Consider the following 13,871-nt stretch of genomic DNA (forward strand, 5'->3'; position numbering starts at 1 on the left):
AGATGTCATAGATATTTTTGTATCCTAGGACTTGGGATAGTCTTATGCAGTGTGGGAATCCAGTAAATATTGAATTCAATTGGAGGAAAACTAAAGTACCAGAGTTTCTATCTAGGTCTCGAGAAGGGACTAAGAATAAATCTATTGCCTGGATCCCACAGGGATTATAATCTTTCTGAGGACATGGCTTTCATTCTGTACTGGGGATCAGTATATTACAATACTGAAAACTTCGGCTTTGAGGTCAAATTGTAGCTCTTCTGCTTTCTAGCCATGTAATCTTGGCAAATTATGTAACTTCTTTAAGCAACAAAAGTGCCCACCATCATGGGGATTAAACAAAATGATTTATAGTGCTTAGCCTATAGCAAGATCTTCATAAATGTGAGTGGCTGTTATGAATTCATTTTATTTATTTTGCACCAAGCAGGAGGTCAGTAAATAATTATTGACTGAATGAATAAATCATGGTCTTCAAACTCTCTTCATTAACACATCTGGTATGATTATCTCAAGTTGCTGAATACCAAAGCAAAATGATGACATGAACATAGTTCTGAGAGCCCACAGGTTCTGTGTGTTTTCTCACTCAAGACAAATCACTGGTTTCACCATGGCCTTAAAAAAAATGAACCAAGCAGAAGGACCCATTTGTCAAATCACTCATGGGTGAAACAAATTGTCAGTGGATGTATAACATGCCTTATGCCAACTGGCAGCAGGCCTCTCCTTGAGAAACGTCTCCCCTTGAGAGGGTAATTTGAAATGATGTCTCCCCATCTATGAACTGCCTAGAACATGACATGAAAACAATTAGCATCTTGATGATTATTAGCTGTCACAGACAGGGAGCTAGTTTTGTGAAATACAGACTTCTAGGAGCTGAGCTGTGGGAAAAGAAAGGTGCTCTGGAAACTGGCAAAAAACAGGCCCAGCACTGAAATGGAATATTCATGACCCCTCCTAAACTCTTCTCTCACAAAGTAGCCCTGAGCTTTATTGAGATTAAAGCTGCTGTCTAATGGATGCTCTGTTCAAAAACTCAATTGAGAATCTAAATTTGAATGAAATACCTGTCTCATGGACTGAACACTCTACCCTCAAAAGAAGGAGGCTACATCTTTGAACTATTTATTAAGCATATTCATATAATGTCAGTCATAAATCCAAGCTTAAAATGTGCCTTTAATAGATGGGTACACATTTCTAGGTACAAAGCATTACACATGGACCTAGTACATATATACATAGTTATCAGCTGTGTTAGTTTTCTTTCCATATTATTTCCATAATCAGGGAAGAAGGACTGCTAATACTGAACTATTTAGGCATTTCTCCAATTCTTTTCACTATGGTAGAATAGACGTTGGTTCGCCAACATCAAATAGATGAGATGGTCATCAACTCAGGAAATGAGATTTCCCATGTTTCGCTATATTAAGTTCAACCAATGGCATCCACGTGTCAACTCAATGACCTACTGTTACAGCAGGCAGCCACAGGCAACAGCAGATCCCATGTTTATCACTCAGTTTGCTGGCAGGAGCGCTATATACCCTAACTGTGACACACCACCAGCTCCAAGTGAGCAAGAGGAAAGATGAGGCTACACTGATGATCAGGGAGAAGTGACAGGTATGGAGAAAAAGTATCAGACAGAGAAAGAGTTTCCTGAGATGAAGTCTATTTTTGTAAGGGGCTAGTAGATGGCCTCTGAAGGCATTTCCAAGGAAGGAGATTCAGAAAATGTCTTATGTAAGGGTAGCATTGTTTGAATTAGGATGCATACCTCTTCCAAGTAACTTATGAGAAGAGCACATTCATTTAAATGTGAGAATCCTGGTTTTAAAACTATTTGTTACTTATTGTTTTCAACCCTTTACTACAGGGAAAAAGATGAACTAGTGATCACTATAATCGGTTACAAGAGAAAGAATAGAATCAGAAGTTGCCTTTTGAGTTTGTAGATTCCAGATCAAAATGACTGCAGAGTGTTTTGGAATTTTGCTACTAAATTTGCTTTTGAGGTTTTAGACATTGTGATGCAAATAGCATGGGGATAGGACTCAAAGAGTGAAAAATCTAGGGGAAATTAGATCAGGTTTATGCATTTAAAGTCAAACAAGCTTTATAGATAATAAATGACATTTATTTATGGATAATAAATTAGGCTGATGAGATAAGGATATAAGAAAGTAGACTTCTGACATTTTGCAATAAAAATTTCAGACATTATGAAAAAGGAAGATTAGACCTCAGTACAGTAAGCTTTATCTTTTTAAATACAACTTTGCAATTGGTTATGGTGTTGATCTATTTAATTGATTTACAGTTTGTATAAAGTTTATTTATAGTTAATTAAGTAAGATATATGTGGTTCATTCTGTGAAAATTTGAGCATTCTGTCCTTGACCAAGTCTCTAACTCCTTATGAATCACTATTTCTCCAGAAAAATCAGCTTTGATTTATATCACTAAATCAGGTATACACCTCACAATAATTCTAAGGCCTGCATATATCCTTAGAGAATATTCCAAAACTCTAGCCCATGTTTGCCTGATAACAAAGTAATTAGTTTATTGTATTCAGTGGAGGAGGAAGTCAAACTGGCTATTTGTGCTGCCTGGAAAAAATTTTAGTTTGTTGACTGAAATTTTAACTCTGATTTACAGAACAAATTTATAGTATACATCTTCGATTTTACTTCATAATTTCTGTCTCCTGATGTCTGCCCAGAGGTGATTTTAGTTCTCTAAGCTCTTTGCTAAAGGGCTGTTAGAAAGATACCCTGAAGGAGGAATTGACTTCCTTTTGCAAACAGTGAGCAATCTGATCATGAGCGTTGGTCCTGGAATCAGCCCATGTAGGCTGAAGCTGAAAAGAAAGAATGTCTTATGAGGACAAGTGAAAACTTTTGAAAAATTCTCATGCACTCATTGCATGGAAAACATTACCCCAAAGCACAGTGTTCCTTTGATGTACAGATGTGGCTGAAAAATGAGAAAGCCTTTCCCACTATGCCACTGAAGACTTGTTTGCTGAGCATCCATGAGAGCAGAGAGACTGTGGTTGAAATGCACAGCCAGGAATAACTAAAACTTTCTGTCACAGGGACAAGGAGCATGTGAACTGAATGACCTTGGGCATATGAGTGAAATTTTCCTCCATGGAGAAGCCAGGGAAAGTTGAAAGAATGGTAAGAACAAGGTATGGAGCTTTGGAGAAAGGTGACTGGTTTGGTTGGAGTACTTTTGATTTAAAGTCAATTTAAATGGAAATATGGTGTTTCTACAGCTGAATTAAATCATAATGTGGAATTTGACTATGACTGCACATGCTACTCCAAAAGCCTATGACGTTCTAAAATTTGACAACGATGCTCCTCTATGAGGTCAGTCATTTCTAAACTGGAAAAAGAAACAAACCTGAAAAGGATAATAGAGTAGCTGGTGGGGCAGAAAATAAGATTCATGAAGAAACATATTCAAATATAACTATTTGAAAACAAGAAAATGACCAATGGATTAGAAAATAAAAAGTAGATCTATAAATACTGGAAGTGGCAGAAGGCTCTTAAATCAAAGAGAAAGGTTATATATATATATATAAGCCCTGGAGAGCCCAATAAAACTGAATTAAGGAGGCTATTAGATAAATTTTAATCACCACAAACATTGTTGTAAATCTAATAGATTGTCAAAATTCTAAAGCTTTTATTCACTATCAACTGTGCATAAATTTTTCCACTTTATTTTTGGTTCCCCCCAAACCAACACAGGTTTCACCATATTTGGAGTTGGGAAAGACTTGAAATAACCATTGGGATTTAAACCCCAGGGAGTTTCACTGTTAGATGAGCTAGATAGCCACTTCTTGGCCTTGGCCCTGAGGGCTGTGAGGTTCCGGCTGGAGAACACCGTCTAAGTCTAGGCTTTACCTTCGTGTAGGCTCCAACAGTTACTCTGCCTTGTGATTCTGGATTTAACCTCTCTTAATCTCTTCCTGCTCTTCAAAGTGAGGGTAATAATGCATATCCCACTGCCAGGGATGTTTTGAGAATCATATGAAAACATATGTGAAAGTGGTTTGAACAAAGATAAGCTTTTTTAGATTAAGTCAGCAGAGAATGTTGACAACAGTTACAATTACAAAGAAACACATGGGTAGTACAACACAGCTCTTTAAATCTCTCTTAAAAGGGGATGGAATGATCACTTAAAGTTGCTAGATAATTAGTGTTTAATGGCCCCATGCTTATTGTAGTAAAGAACTTTATAGAAGTTTCTTCAAATAGCTGGACTGTGAGCGTTAGCGCATTTGGTCATCCATGCCTTACAGCATTTGTGTAGGATTAATAATGAAACTGGACCTAGGTCATGTGCGCATGAATTTAGCCAACCTGATTTGGTGGCACTTTATTCCTTGGGGTTAACTGAACTATAATGGCTATCAAGGATGAATTATTTTGGCTCAGACTAATAAACCAGGAGGCAGGGCAGCTTGTGTGAGTCGTCAGCAGCCCATGTGGGATGATTTCTGGGGCATTGAAAAGATCCTATGATCTCAAATTACATCCCACTCTGACCTACAGATGTCTAAATCCCACAATCAGAATTTGATTGTTTTGACTTTAGCCAAAACAGGGATTTTTCTCCCATTAAAGTATGTTGAGACTTCTTGTTTCTTCTCCAAGGGTGTAGAAATGAAAGCTAGGGTACATGTTATAATTTTGCCTAGGCTTTATCTGATCAGAAATACCCAGAAAGCCCTGGCTTTAGGAACCATTGAGGTGATGCCATACAATTCAGCTCCCAGGTTCACCCAATTTGCCTGGGGTAATATAGACTCTGGTCAGGTCAATAGCCAGGGAAGAAATCATTCAGTTACTTATTCCACAAACGTTTATTGAGTACCTACTGGGTACTCATCATATGGTTGCATATTTCCCTTATAGATTTTGCAGAGTCTACATATAATGACACATGGGAATCAGATTCTAATTGTCCTTTTACAAACTCATAAAAATGGCATAACAATATACTACATCATGTACCACTTTTTTGTCTATACACGTTAGCATACCACACATTTCTGAATTCATAGTGGGCAGGGGCCAGTGGTGGGGAAAATGATTAATTGCTGCTCTTACATTGGATTCCACCTAAAACTTGTCTGACCTGTATGACCCCCATTCCTTTAATAGATCAGGATGTGTTTTCTTTGGCTGAAAGTGTTATTATACTGTAATTCTACCTCCCCCACTACAGGCCTTCTCGTCTTGGGTTACTCCAATGTGGAGACTTCCGTCTGAGTGTCCAACATCACACTATGGAGAGGAAATGGACATTTCATGACAGTTTTATGGCAAACTTACTTTTGCCCAGCCTCTCCTTGGCCTGCACAAGGTCCATACTTATAAGCGTACACCAAGCGAGGGATAAAGTCGGATGTTATCGCTATGACAAATGCATTTGTAATAACAGAGAGAATTCCAATGCCTTCAAGAATTCCGTACCAAATTCCTATTCAAAGAGAAGTGCTATATTAGTTCTAGACATAACAGCAGAGATAATAAGTATGCAAACAACTGGGGGAACAATTTTCAATAATCCTTTCCACAGGTCCTTTCATCTTCCCAAATACTGACACATGTAACCAGGAGTAAGAATCTGTATTCGCAAACATCTTGGCATTGAAGGGGTTTCTGTGGAAGTGCCAATGCCCATGACTTAATGATTCAGTTAGGATCAGACAGACATAAGTCAGAGAGTTCTGGTCAATGATAAGGCACCAAAACACCATCCAATAAGATCAGCACTCACAATGTCAAGCTGCAACCAGACTGGGAGTTCCTGAGGGGTACTGACATCTTTGTGGGTCCAGTCCCTGACACCCTGACCCAGGGTAGGTGCTCACTGAATGTGTGTTTGTTTCATATGGAGGTTCAAAGACCATGGTGAGCCAAGTACATGCACACTTAATTCTCTTCCACATACACTGGCTGAGAGCCTGCCTGCTCTTTACTAAGCACTGAATGCAGAAAGGAATAAAAGACAGTCTCTGATCTCAGGCAGCTCTCAAAAGGCTACACCTTATTCAACTCAGCATCTCTAGTCAACAGCCAAAGGCCATCTCTACCTTTAGAAAAACTGGATCATGCTTCACGTGACTCAGGTAAACATTTAGAAAAAGGCAAAACAAAGTTAAGCAAATGGAAGTTCTACTTTAAAAAGGAAGTGCTAACAAATAAAATTTTTAGATTCTGAAGTCTTAAGATGGAAATAATCAAATTGAGAATCTACTTAAGTACAAATTCTCTAGCACTGGAAATTATAAATTTCCAAATAGGCAGCTTTGCTTTTTGTCTAATATTGACGGCTAACATAATTATTCTTTTCCAAGAATTCATTGAGCCATCTTACATGGAAACTATAAGTAAAAATCTAAAGTTGGTGGCTATTTTTATCTACCAGATGGTTAATATCTTTTAAAAAACCTACCCAAATATGACTTACCTATGTCTTTGGCCCTTGAAGCTAACGGTCGCCTCCACTGTGTGACAAATTTGTAAGCGTCAAGTCGAATTTCAATTATGTTATTCAGTAAGGCCAGAAGTGGTGCTAGAGGAAAAGCTGCCACAAAGATAGTTGTAAATCCAAACTGAAGAACTAGAGAAGAAAAAAAGGAAAAAGAACAAAGAGTACTGGTTTTCCATGACTATTTTCAAAAGGATAATAATCTGAATGTATCATTGTCTTAACCTATATTTTTCTCAATACGGAAGCACAGGGAACATCTATTCCAGAAAAATGGCCAGGACACTGGAAAGAAAGCCACTCCCTGGGCCTGGAAGCAATGGTATCCCAGGAGCAATGATCATACCTAGGGTCCTGACCTTGTTTTCCAAATTCTATTCTCTAATAAAAAGAACCAGTGCTCCTTGGAGAAATGCTTAATTACAGATATTGTAGGGAGAATACAAAATGAGCCTGGAATATCTTGTGATGGCAGAAAGTTAGGAGGTGTTTGAAAAATGATAGGGATACATCAATAGGACACAGGACAAACTTGAAGGAGCTCCCAGTGGCCAAAACTGGAACAATTTGTACAGCAAAATAATGATAATAATGGATTACAACCCAAAGACTATGTATCTAAGTCCATACTGACATGAATATATACTGATATAAATAAATAATTGAATAAATAAATGGGGAGAAAGGACAGCTCTTCATTATGGTAGAATTCTAATTAATGAATGTAGAAAGAATGATGAAAATAGAAAATCACCATTAGTCAAACATCATAGTATTAACTGTTGCAGGTGAGAACCATCAAAGAATGCTAAAACTAGTAGGGGGAATTATATTTAAAAAATAAGACATTTGTATTTTCTCCGAGTGTCTCCCTATATGATAATAATTACAAAGGGGAAAAAGTATCTTTACAGTTGAGAAACCTAATAGACATCTCCTTAACCAAGTGATCAAAATTAATGTCACCAGCAATAAGACATACTGACATCACATACCCCTAATACGGTGCACTGAGGAGGGTACATCATAATTTCTGTGGTATTCTTGCCAAAAATACAGAACCTCAACCTAATCACGAGAAAACATTAGATAAATCCAAATTGAAGGACCTTCTACAAAACTATAGACTGTTACTCTCCAAATGTGTCAAAATCATAAAAAATAAAGACAGCACCGCCACAAATTGGAAACTAAGGAGATACAAAATCTAAACGTAACGTTGGATCCTGGATGGAACACAACAAGAAAAAAATGGAAAAACGGGCAATATTCAAATAAAGTCTATGATTAGTTAATAGTATTGTATTAGTGTTAATTTTCTGGTTTCAGTAAATATTTAAGATGTTAACATTAGGGGAAACAGGGTGAAGAGTATATGGGAACTCTGTACTATTTTTGCAACTTTGCAAAAATAAAAAGTTAAAAAAACAAGGCAGTCCCTGATGCAAAACAACCAGATGCCATAATTAAAAATAAAAAAATACAATTTATTGGGCATCACGGACTCCAAAAAAGTCATTGGCTGAATGAATGACTGAAAATTTCCTTCTGTTTTTACTTTTTAAACTTCATTTTAGAAAGTACCAACAACAAAACAATGATAACAGTTAGACACAATTTCCTATGTAACAGGCACTGTTCTAATTACTTCACATATATTAACTCATGTAATTTTCACAACCCTATTACGTGGGTACTATTATTATCCTTATTTTACAGGTGAGGAAACTGAAGCACAAAGATGTCAAGCAACTCGACAAAGACATATAACTAAGAAGCAATTCTAACAAGGGTGATGTGGTTTCAGGGTCCTAAAGAGTCCATTTACCTCATCTATGTGACACTGCCACCTCCAGGGTATCCCCTATCTTTGGTTACATTCATACTCAGTGCCTATGCTGGGTGGCTCTTCACTCATCAACAGATGTAGGCATTCCCCTTGGTTTTGTTTTTCTCCTGACATCTCTCTTACCTTAAGTGAGTCCATCTATACTCATGACTTCATTATTATCTCTCTGATGAGGATTCTCAATTCTCTATCTCTAACCCTGACTCTTATCAAGGAATTTCCAGTTATCTGTTGTTATGCCACAGAAGCAGCACTCTCCAAACCATCTCTCAATTTGATCCTTAAAGCTGTTCCTCCTTTCATATCCTTCCTCCGCTCAGAGTTGTCTGGCATAAAAATCAGGTCTCAGCTAGCTCAGCATTCAGAATCATTAGCCTCCAAGTCCAACAATTAATTACCCTTCAAAAATGTCTCTCAGCTCTCCCTCCTCTCCATTGCCCCTAACGGAGTTCAGACTGATTTTCTAACTAGCTTCTCTGCCTCAGACTTTTGCCTCCCTTCCCCATGGCACTGCTCTCAATATTGTTAAAGCTCATCACTCATCATCTCCCTACTCAAAATGTTTCAGTAGGTTCACGTTACCTATAGACTAAATCCCAAACTTTTCACCATGCCATTCAAAGATCTTCCAAGTCTCACGTCCAAACAAACCCCATGCCCCAGACAGGTTTCCCAAACAGTCCTCTACTCTGGCCACACTAGACCTCTGGTTTTATTGGATCATGTCATGTACTTAGTGTTTCTGCTCATACTCTGGTGAAATTCTATTCTTCCTTCAAGGGTAAGCTCAAATGTGCCCTCTTCTGGAGCCTTCCATAATTGTAACAAACTACTGCTTCCTTTGTAGCTCCCACAACTCTGCTTACTATCATAGAACTTATTTTGTCTTGATTTTATGGCCCTTTGCCTGTTTGGTATCAGGTCTTATATTTAAGTCTTTGATCCATTTTTAGTTAATTTGAGTGAGTGGTATAAGACAGGGATCAAATTTAATTGCTCTTTATGTGTTTATCCAGTTTTCCAATACCATTTGTTGAAGAAAAAGCATTTGGGGGTTCTTGGCTCCCTTGTTGAATATTAGTTGACCGTATATGCAGGGGTTTAATTCTGGGCTCTCTATTCTGTTCTGTTGATCTATGTGTCTTATTGTATGCCAGTACTTTTATGTTTTTGTTATTATAGCTTTGTAATGTAGTTTTAAATCAGGAAGTGTGATATTTCCAGCTTTATTCTTTTTCCTCAGGATTGCTTTCACTATTCACGGTCTTTTGCGGTTCTATAAAAATTTTAGGATTGTTATTTCTCTTTCTGTCAAAAATGCCATTGGTATTTTGATGGGGATTGCATTAAATATATAAATGGCTTTGGATAGTAGGGCCATTTTAACAATATTAATTCTTCCATTCCATGAACACAGGATGTCTTTCCGTTTGTTTTTGGTTTTGATTTTATTCAGCAGTCTTGTAGTTTGTGTTGTGCAGATCTTTCACTTCCTTGCTTAAATTTATTCCTAGTATTTTATTGCTTTTGATGCTATTGTGAATGGGACTTCTTTATTTCTTTTTCAGATGTTTCATTATTAGGGTATAGAAAGGCAACAGATTTTTGTATGTTGATTTTATATCCTGCAACTTTACTGAAATCATTGATTAGTTCCAACAGTTTTTTGGTTGAATCTTTGAGATTTTCTAAATACAAAATTATGTCATCCTCAAACAGTGACAATTTTACTTCTTTTCCAATTTGGACGCTTTTTATTTCTTTGTCTTGCTTAATTGCTATAGCTAGGACTTCAGTACTATATTGAATAAGAGCAGTGAGAGTGGGCATTCTTGTCTTGTTCCCAGTCTTAGAGGAAAAGCGTTCAATTTTTCTCCATTGAGTATAAAGTTAGCTGTGACGTTGTTGTGCATGGCCTTTATTATGTTGAGGTATGTTCCTTCTATAGCTAATCTGTCAAGAGTTTTTATCATGAAAGGATGTTGTATTTTATCAAATGCTTTTTCTACATCTATTGGGATAATCATATGATTTTTATCTTTAAGTCTATTAAATTACATTTATTGTTTTGTGTATGTTGAACCAGCCTTCCATCTCAGGGAAAAATTCTACTTGGTCATGGTGTACGATCATTTTAATGTGTTCTTGAATTTGATTTGCTAATATTCTGTTGAAATTTTTGCATCTATATTCATCAGGGATATTGGTCTATAGTTTTCTTTTCTTGTAGTGTCCCTATCTGGCCTTGGTATCAGGGTAATGCTGGCCTCATAGAATGAGTTTGAAAGTGTTCCCTCCTTTTCAGTTTTCTGGAAGAGTTTGAGAAGGATTGGTATTAATTCTTCTTTAAATGTTTGGTAGAATTCACCAGTGAAGCTATATGGTCCTGGGGTTTTATTGTTGGGAATTTTTTGATTACTGATGCAATCTCTTTACTTGTTATTGGTCTGTTCAGATTTTCTATTTCTTCCTGATTCAGACTTGGTAGGTTGTGGTTTCTAGAAATTTACCCATTTCTTCTAGGTTATTTAATTTGTTGCCGTGTAATTGTTCACAGCAATCTCTTATGATCCTATGTATTTCTGTAGTATTAGTAGTAATGTCTCCTCCTTCATTTCTAATTTTATTTGAGTCTTTCCTTTTTTCTTAATCTAGCTTAGTTAGTAAAGCTAAAAGTTTGTCAATTTTGTTTTTCTTTTCAAAAAGCCAGCCCTTAGTTTCATTGATCCTGTCCATTGGTTTTTTGTTCTCTACTCCATTTATTTCTGCTCTCATCTTTATTATTTCCTTCCTTCTGGTAACTTTGGGTTTAATTTGCTCTTTTTTTCTAGTTCCTTGACGTGCAAAGTTTGGTTGTTTACTTTAGATCTTTCCAATTTCTTAATGTCTGAGTTTATTGCTATAAACTTTCTTCTCAGAACTGTCTTTGCTGCATCCCATAAATTTCAGTATGATGTATTTCCATTTTAATTTGTTTTGAGATAATTATTTCCTTTTTGATTTCCTCTTTGACATACTGGTTGTCCAGAAGTGCGTTATTTAGTTTCTACATATTTGTAGATTTTACAGCTTTCCTTTTGTTACAGATTTCTAGTTTCATACCACTGTGGTCAGAATACCTAGTTGGTATGATTTCAATCTTCTTAAACTTGCTAAGATTTATTTTGTATCCTATCATATGATCTCTATCCTGGATAATGTTCTGTGTGCGCTTGAGAAGAATGTGTATTCTGCTGCTGTTAGACATAATGTTCTATATATGTCTGTTAAGTCCATTTGGTCTAAAGTATGGTTCAATTTCAACATTTTCTTGTTGATTTTCTGTCTGGATGATCTATCCATTGCTGACAGTGGGGTATTGAATTCTCCTACTATTATTGTATTGTCTATTTCTCCCTTCAGATCTGTTAGTATTTGCTTAATATATTTGGGTGCTCTGATGTTGAGTGCATATATATCCATGATTGTTATGTCTTCTTGATGTATTGACCCCTTTATCATTACATAATGATCTCTTTGTCTCTTGTTACCACTTTTGCCTTAAGTCTATTTTGTCTGATATAAATATGGCTACTCCCACGTTGTTTTGATTTCCACTTGCAGGGCATATCTTCTTCCATCCCTTCACTTTGAGCCCACTTATGTCTTTAGATCTGAAATGAGTCTCCTGTAGGCAGTATAGTTGGGTCTTGTTTTTTTTATCCATCTAGCCACTCTGTGCCTTTGATTGGTGAATTCAGTCCATTTACATTTAGAGTGATTATTGATATGTAAGGACTTACTATTGGTCTTATCGTTTACATTCTGGTTGTTTTGCAACTATACTGTTTCTTTTCCCTCTATTTCTGCCTACCTCTGTAAGTTGGTAGTCTCCTTCTTTTACTGTTTAATGAGTCTACTCTAGATTTTTGCTTTGTGGTTACCATGAGGCTTACATAAAACCTCCCATAGAAAAAATAGTCCGTTTTATACTGACAGCAACTTACCTCCAAATTTGCCTATAAAGTCCCCACTCTTTTACTCCTTCCCTTTTACATTTTTGATGTCACAATTTACCTCTTTTTACGCTTTGAATTTGTTAACAAATTCTAGCAGCTGTAGTTGCTTTGAATGCTCTTTTCCTTTAACCTTTGTGCTATAGTTAAGTGGTTAACACACCATTCTAATATGGGTTTACAGTTTTCTAACTCTATTTTTCCCCTTTATCGGAGTTTTGTGTACTTTTATGTTTTTGTGTTACTGACTAGCATCTGTTCATTCAGCTTGAAGAACTCCTATAGGTATTTCTTGCAAGGCAGATCTAGCAGCAATGAGCTCCCTCAGCTCTTGTTTGTCCGGGAAAGCCTTTATGTTTCCTTCATATCTGAAGGACAACTGCTGGATAAAGTATTCTTGGTTGGAAATTTTTATCTTTCAGCACTTTGCATATGTTATTCCACTCTTTCCTGGCCCGTAGAGTTTCTGCTGAGAAATCCATTGATAGCCTAACGGGGGTTCCTTTGTAGGTTACTTTCATTTTCTCCCTGGCTGTCTTTAAGATTCTTTCTTTATAATTGATTTTTGTCAGTTTCATTATAATCATGTGTCTTGGAGAAGGTCTTTTTGCATTGAGATGATAGGGTGTTCGATTAGCCGTGTGAACTTTTATGTCTAATTCCTTTCCTAGATTTGGGAAGTTCTCAGCATTATTTCCTTAAATAAATTGTCTGCCACATTTCTCTTCACCTTCTAGTATACCAGTTATTCTTATATTTGCCTTTCTGATAGAATCTCATAGCTCTCATAAGGTTTCTTCACTTTTTAAAAATCTAACTTCCCTATCCTCTTCTAACAGAATTATTTCTATATTCTTACCTTCCAAGTAATTTATTCTTTCTTCCATCTGGTTTGCCCTGTTACCTATGCTCTCTATTGCATTCTTCATCTCATTTATTGAATTCTTCAGCTCCAGAATTTCTGTTTGGTTGTTTTTTATAATTTCTATCTCTTTGGTAAAGAACTCCTTCTGTTCATTAATTTTATTCATGATTTTATTGAATTGCTTTTTTGAGTTTTCTTGTAGCTCATTGAATTTCTTCATAATGGCTATTTTGAATTCTTTGTCAGTTAGAAACAATATCCATTCCTTTGAGTTTGGTTGCTGAATTATGACTTTTTTTTGTGATACCGTATTTCTTTGATTTTTGTAGTGTAAATGATACCTCTGCTTTTGCATTTGAAGTAGAAGACACCTTCCTTAGTTAAGAATTTATGTTTACTTTGTTTCTTACAATTCAAGAGGCTACATTTATGCCAGACATACAGAGGCTCTACATCAAGGCTCAGCAAGCTACAGCCTGCAAGCCAAATCTGGCCAGATACCTATTTTCTTTTTTTAAACTACCTGTGAGCTAAGAATGAGTTTTACATTTTAAATGGTTATATTTTAAGTTGGCATGCTCTGCTTCAGCAGCCTGGGGTTCACTGGTTCAGATTCTGGGCACGG

The 13,871-nt window shown here is 36.5% G+C and overlaps 1 protein-coding gene across 1 annotated transcript in view; it reads right to left on the reverse strand.

Moving 5' to 3' along the window:
* Positions 1–13,871, reverse strand: part of ANO4 (anoctamin 4) — a 186,098-nt gene that overhangs the window by 11,084 nt on the left and 161,143 nt on the right. The window contains exons 22-23 of the mRNA XM_046646718.1: positions 6,517–6,669; positions 5,376–5,523 (exon numbers count right to left, since the gene is read on the reverse strand). Coding sequence (XP_046502674.1) covers positions 5,376–5,523; positions 6,517–6,669 — 301 coding nt within the window. The remainder of the gene's footprint in view (positions 1–5,375; positions 5,524–6,516; positions 6,670–13,871) is intronic.

Source organism: Equus quagga, chromosome 19, assembly GCF_021613505.1.
Source record: "Equus quagga isolate Etosha38 chromosome 19, UCLA_HA_Equagga_1.0, whole genome shotgun sequence".
Taxonomy (NCBI): Eukaryota; Metazoa; Chordata; class Mammalia; order Perissodactyla; family Equidae; genus Equus; species Equus quagga.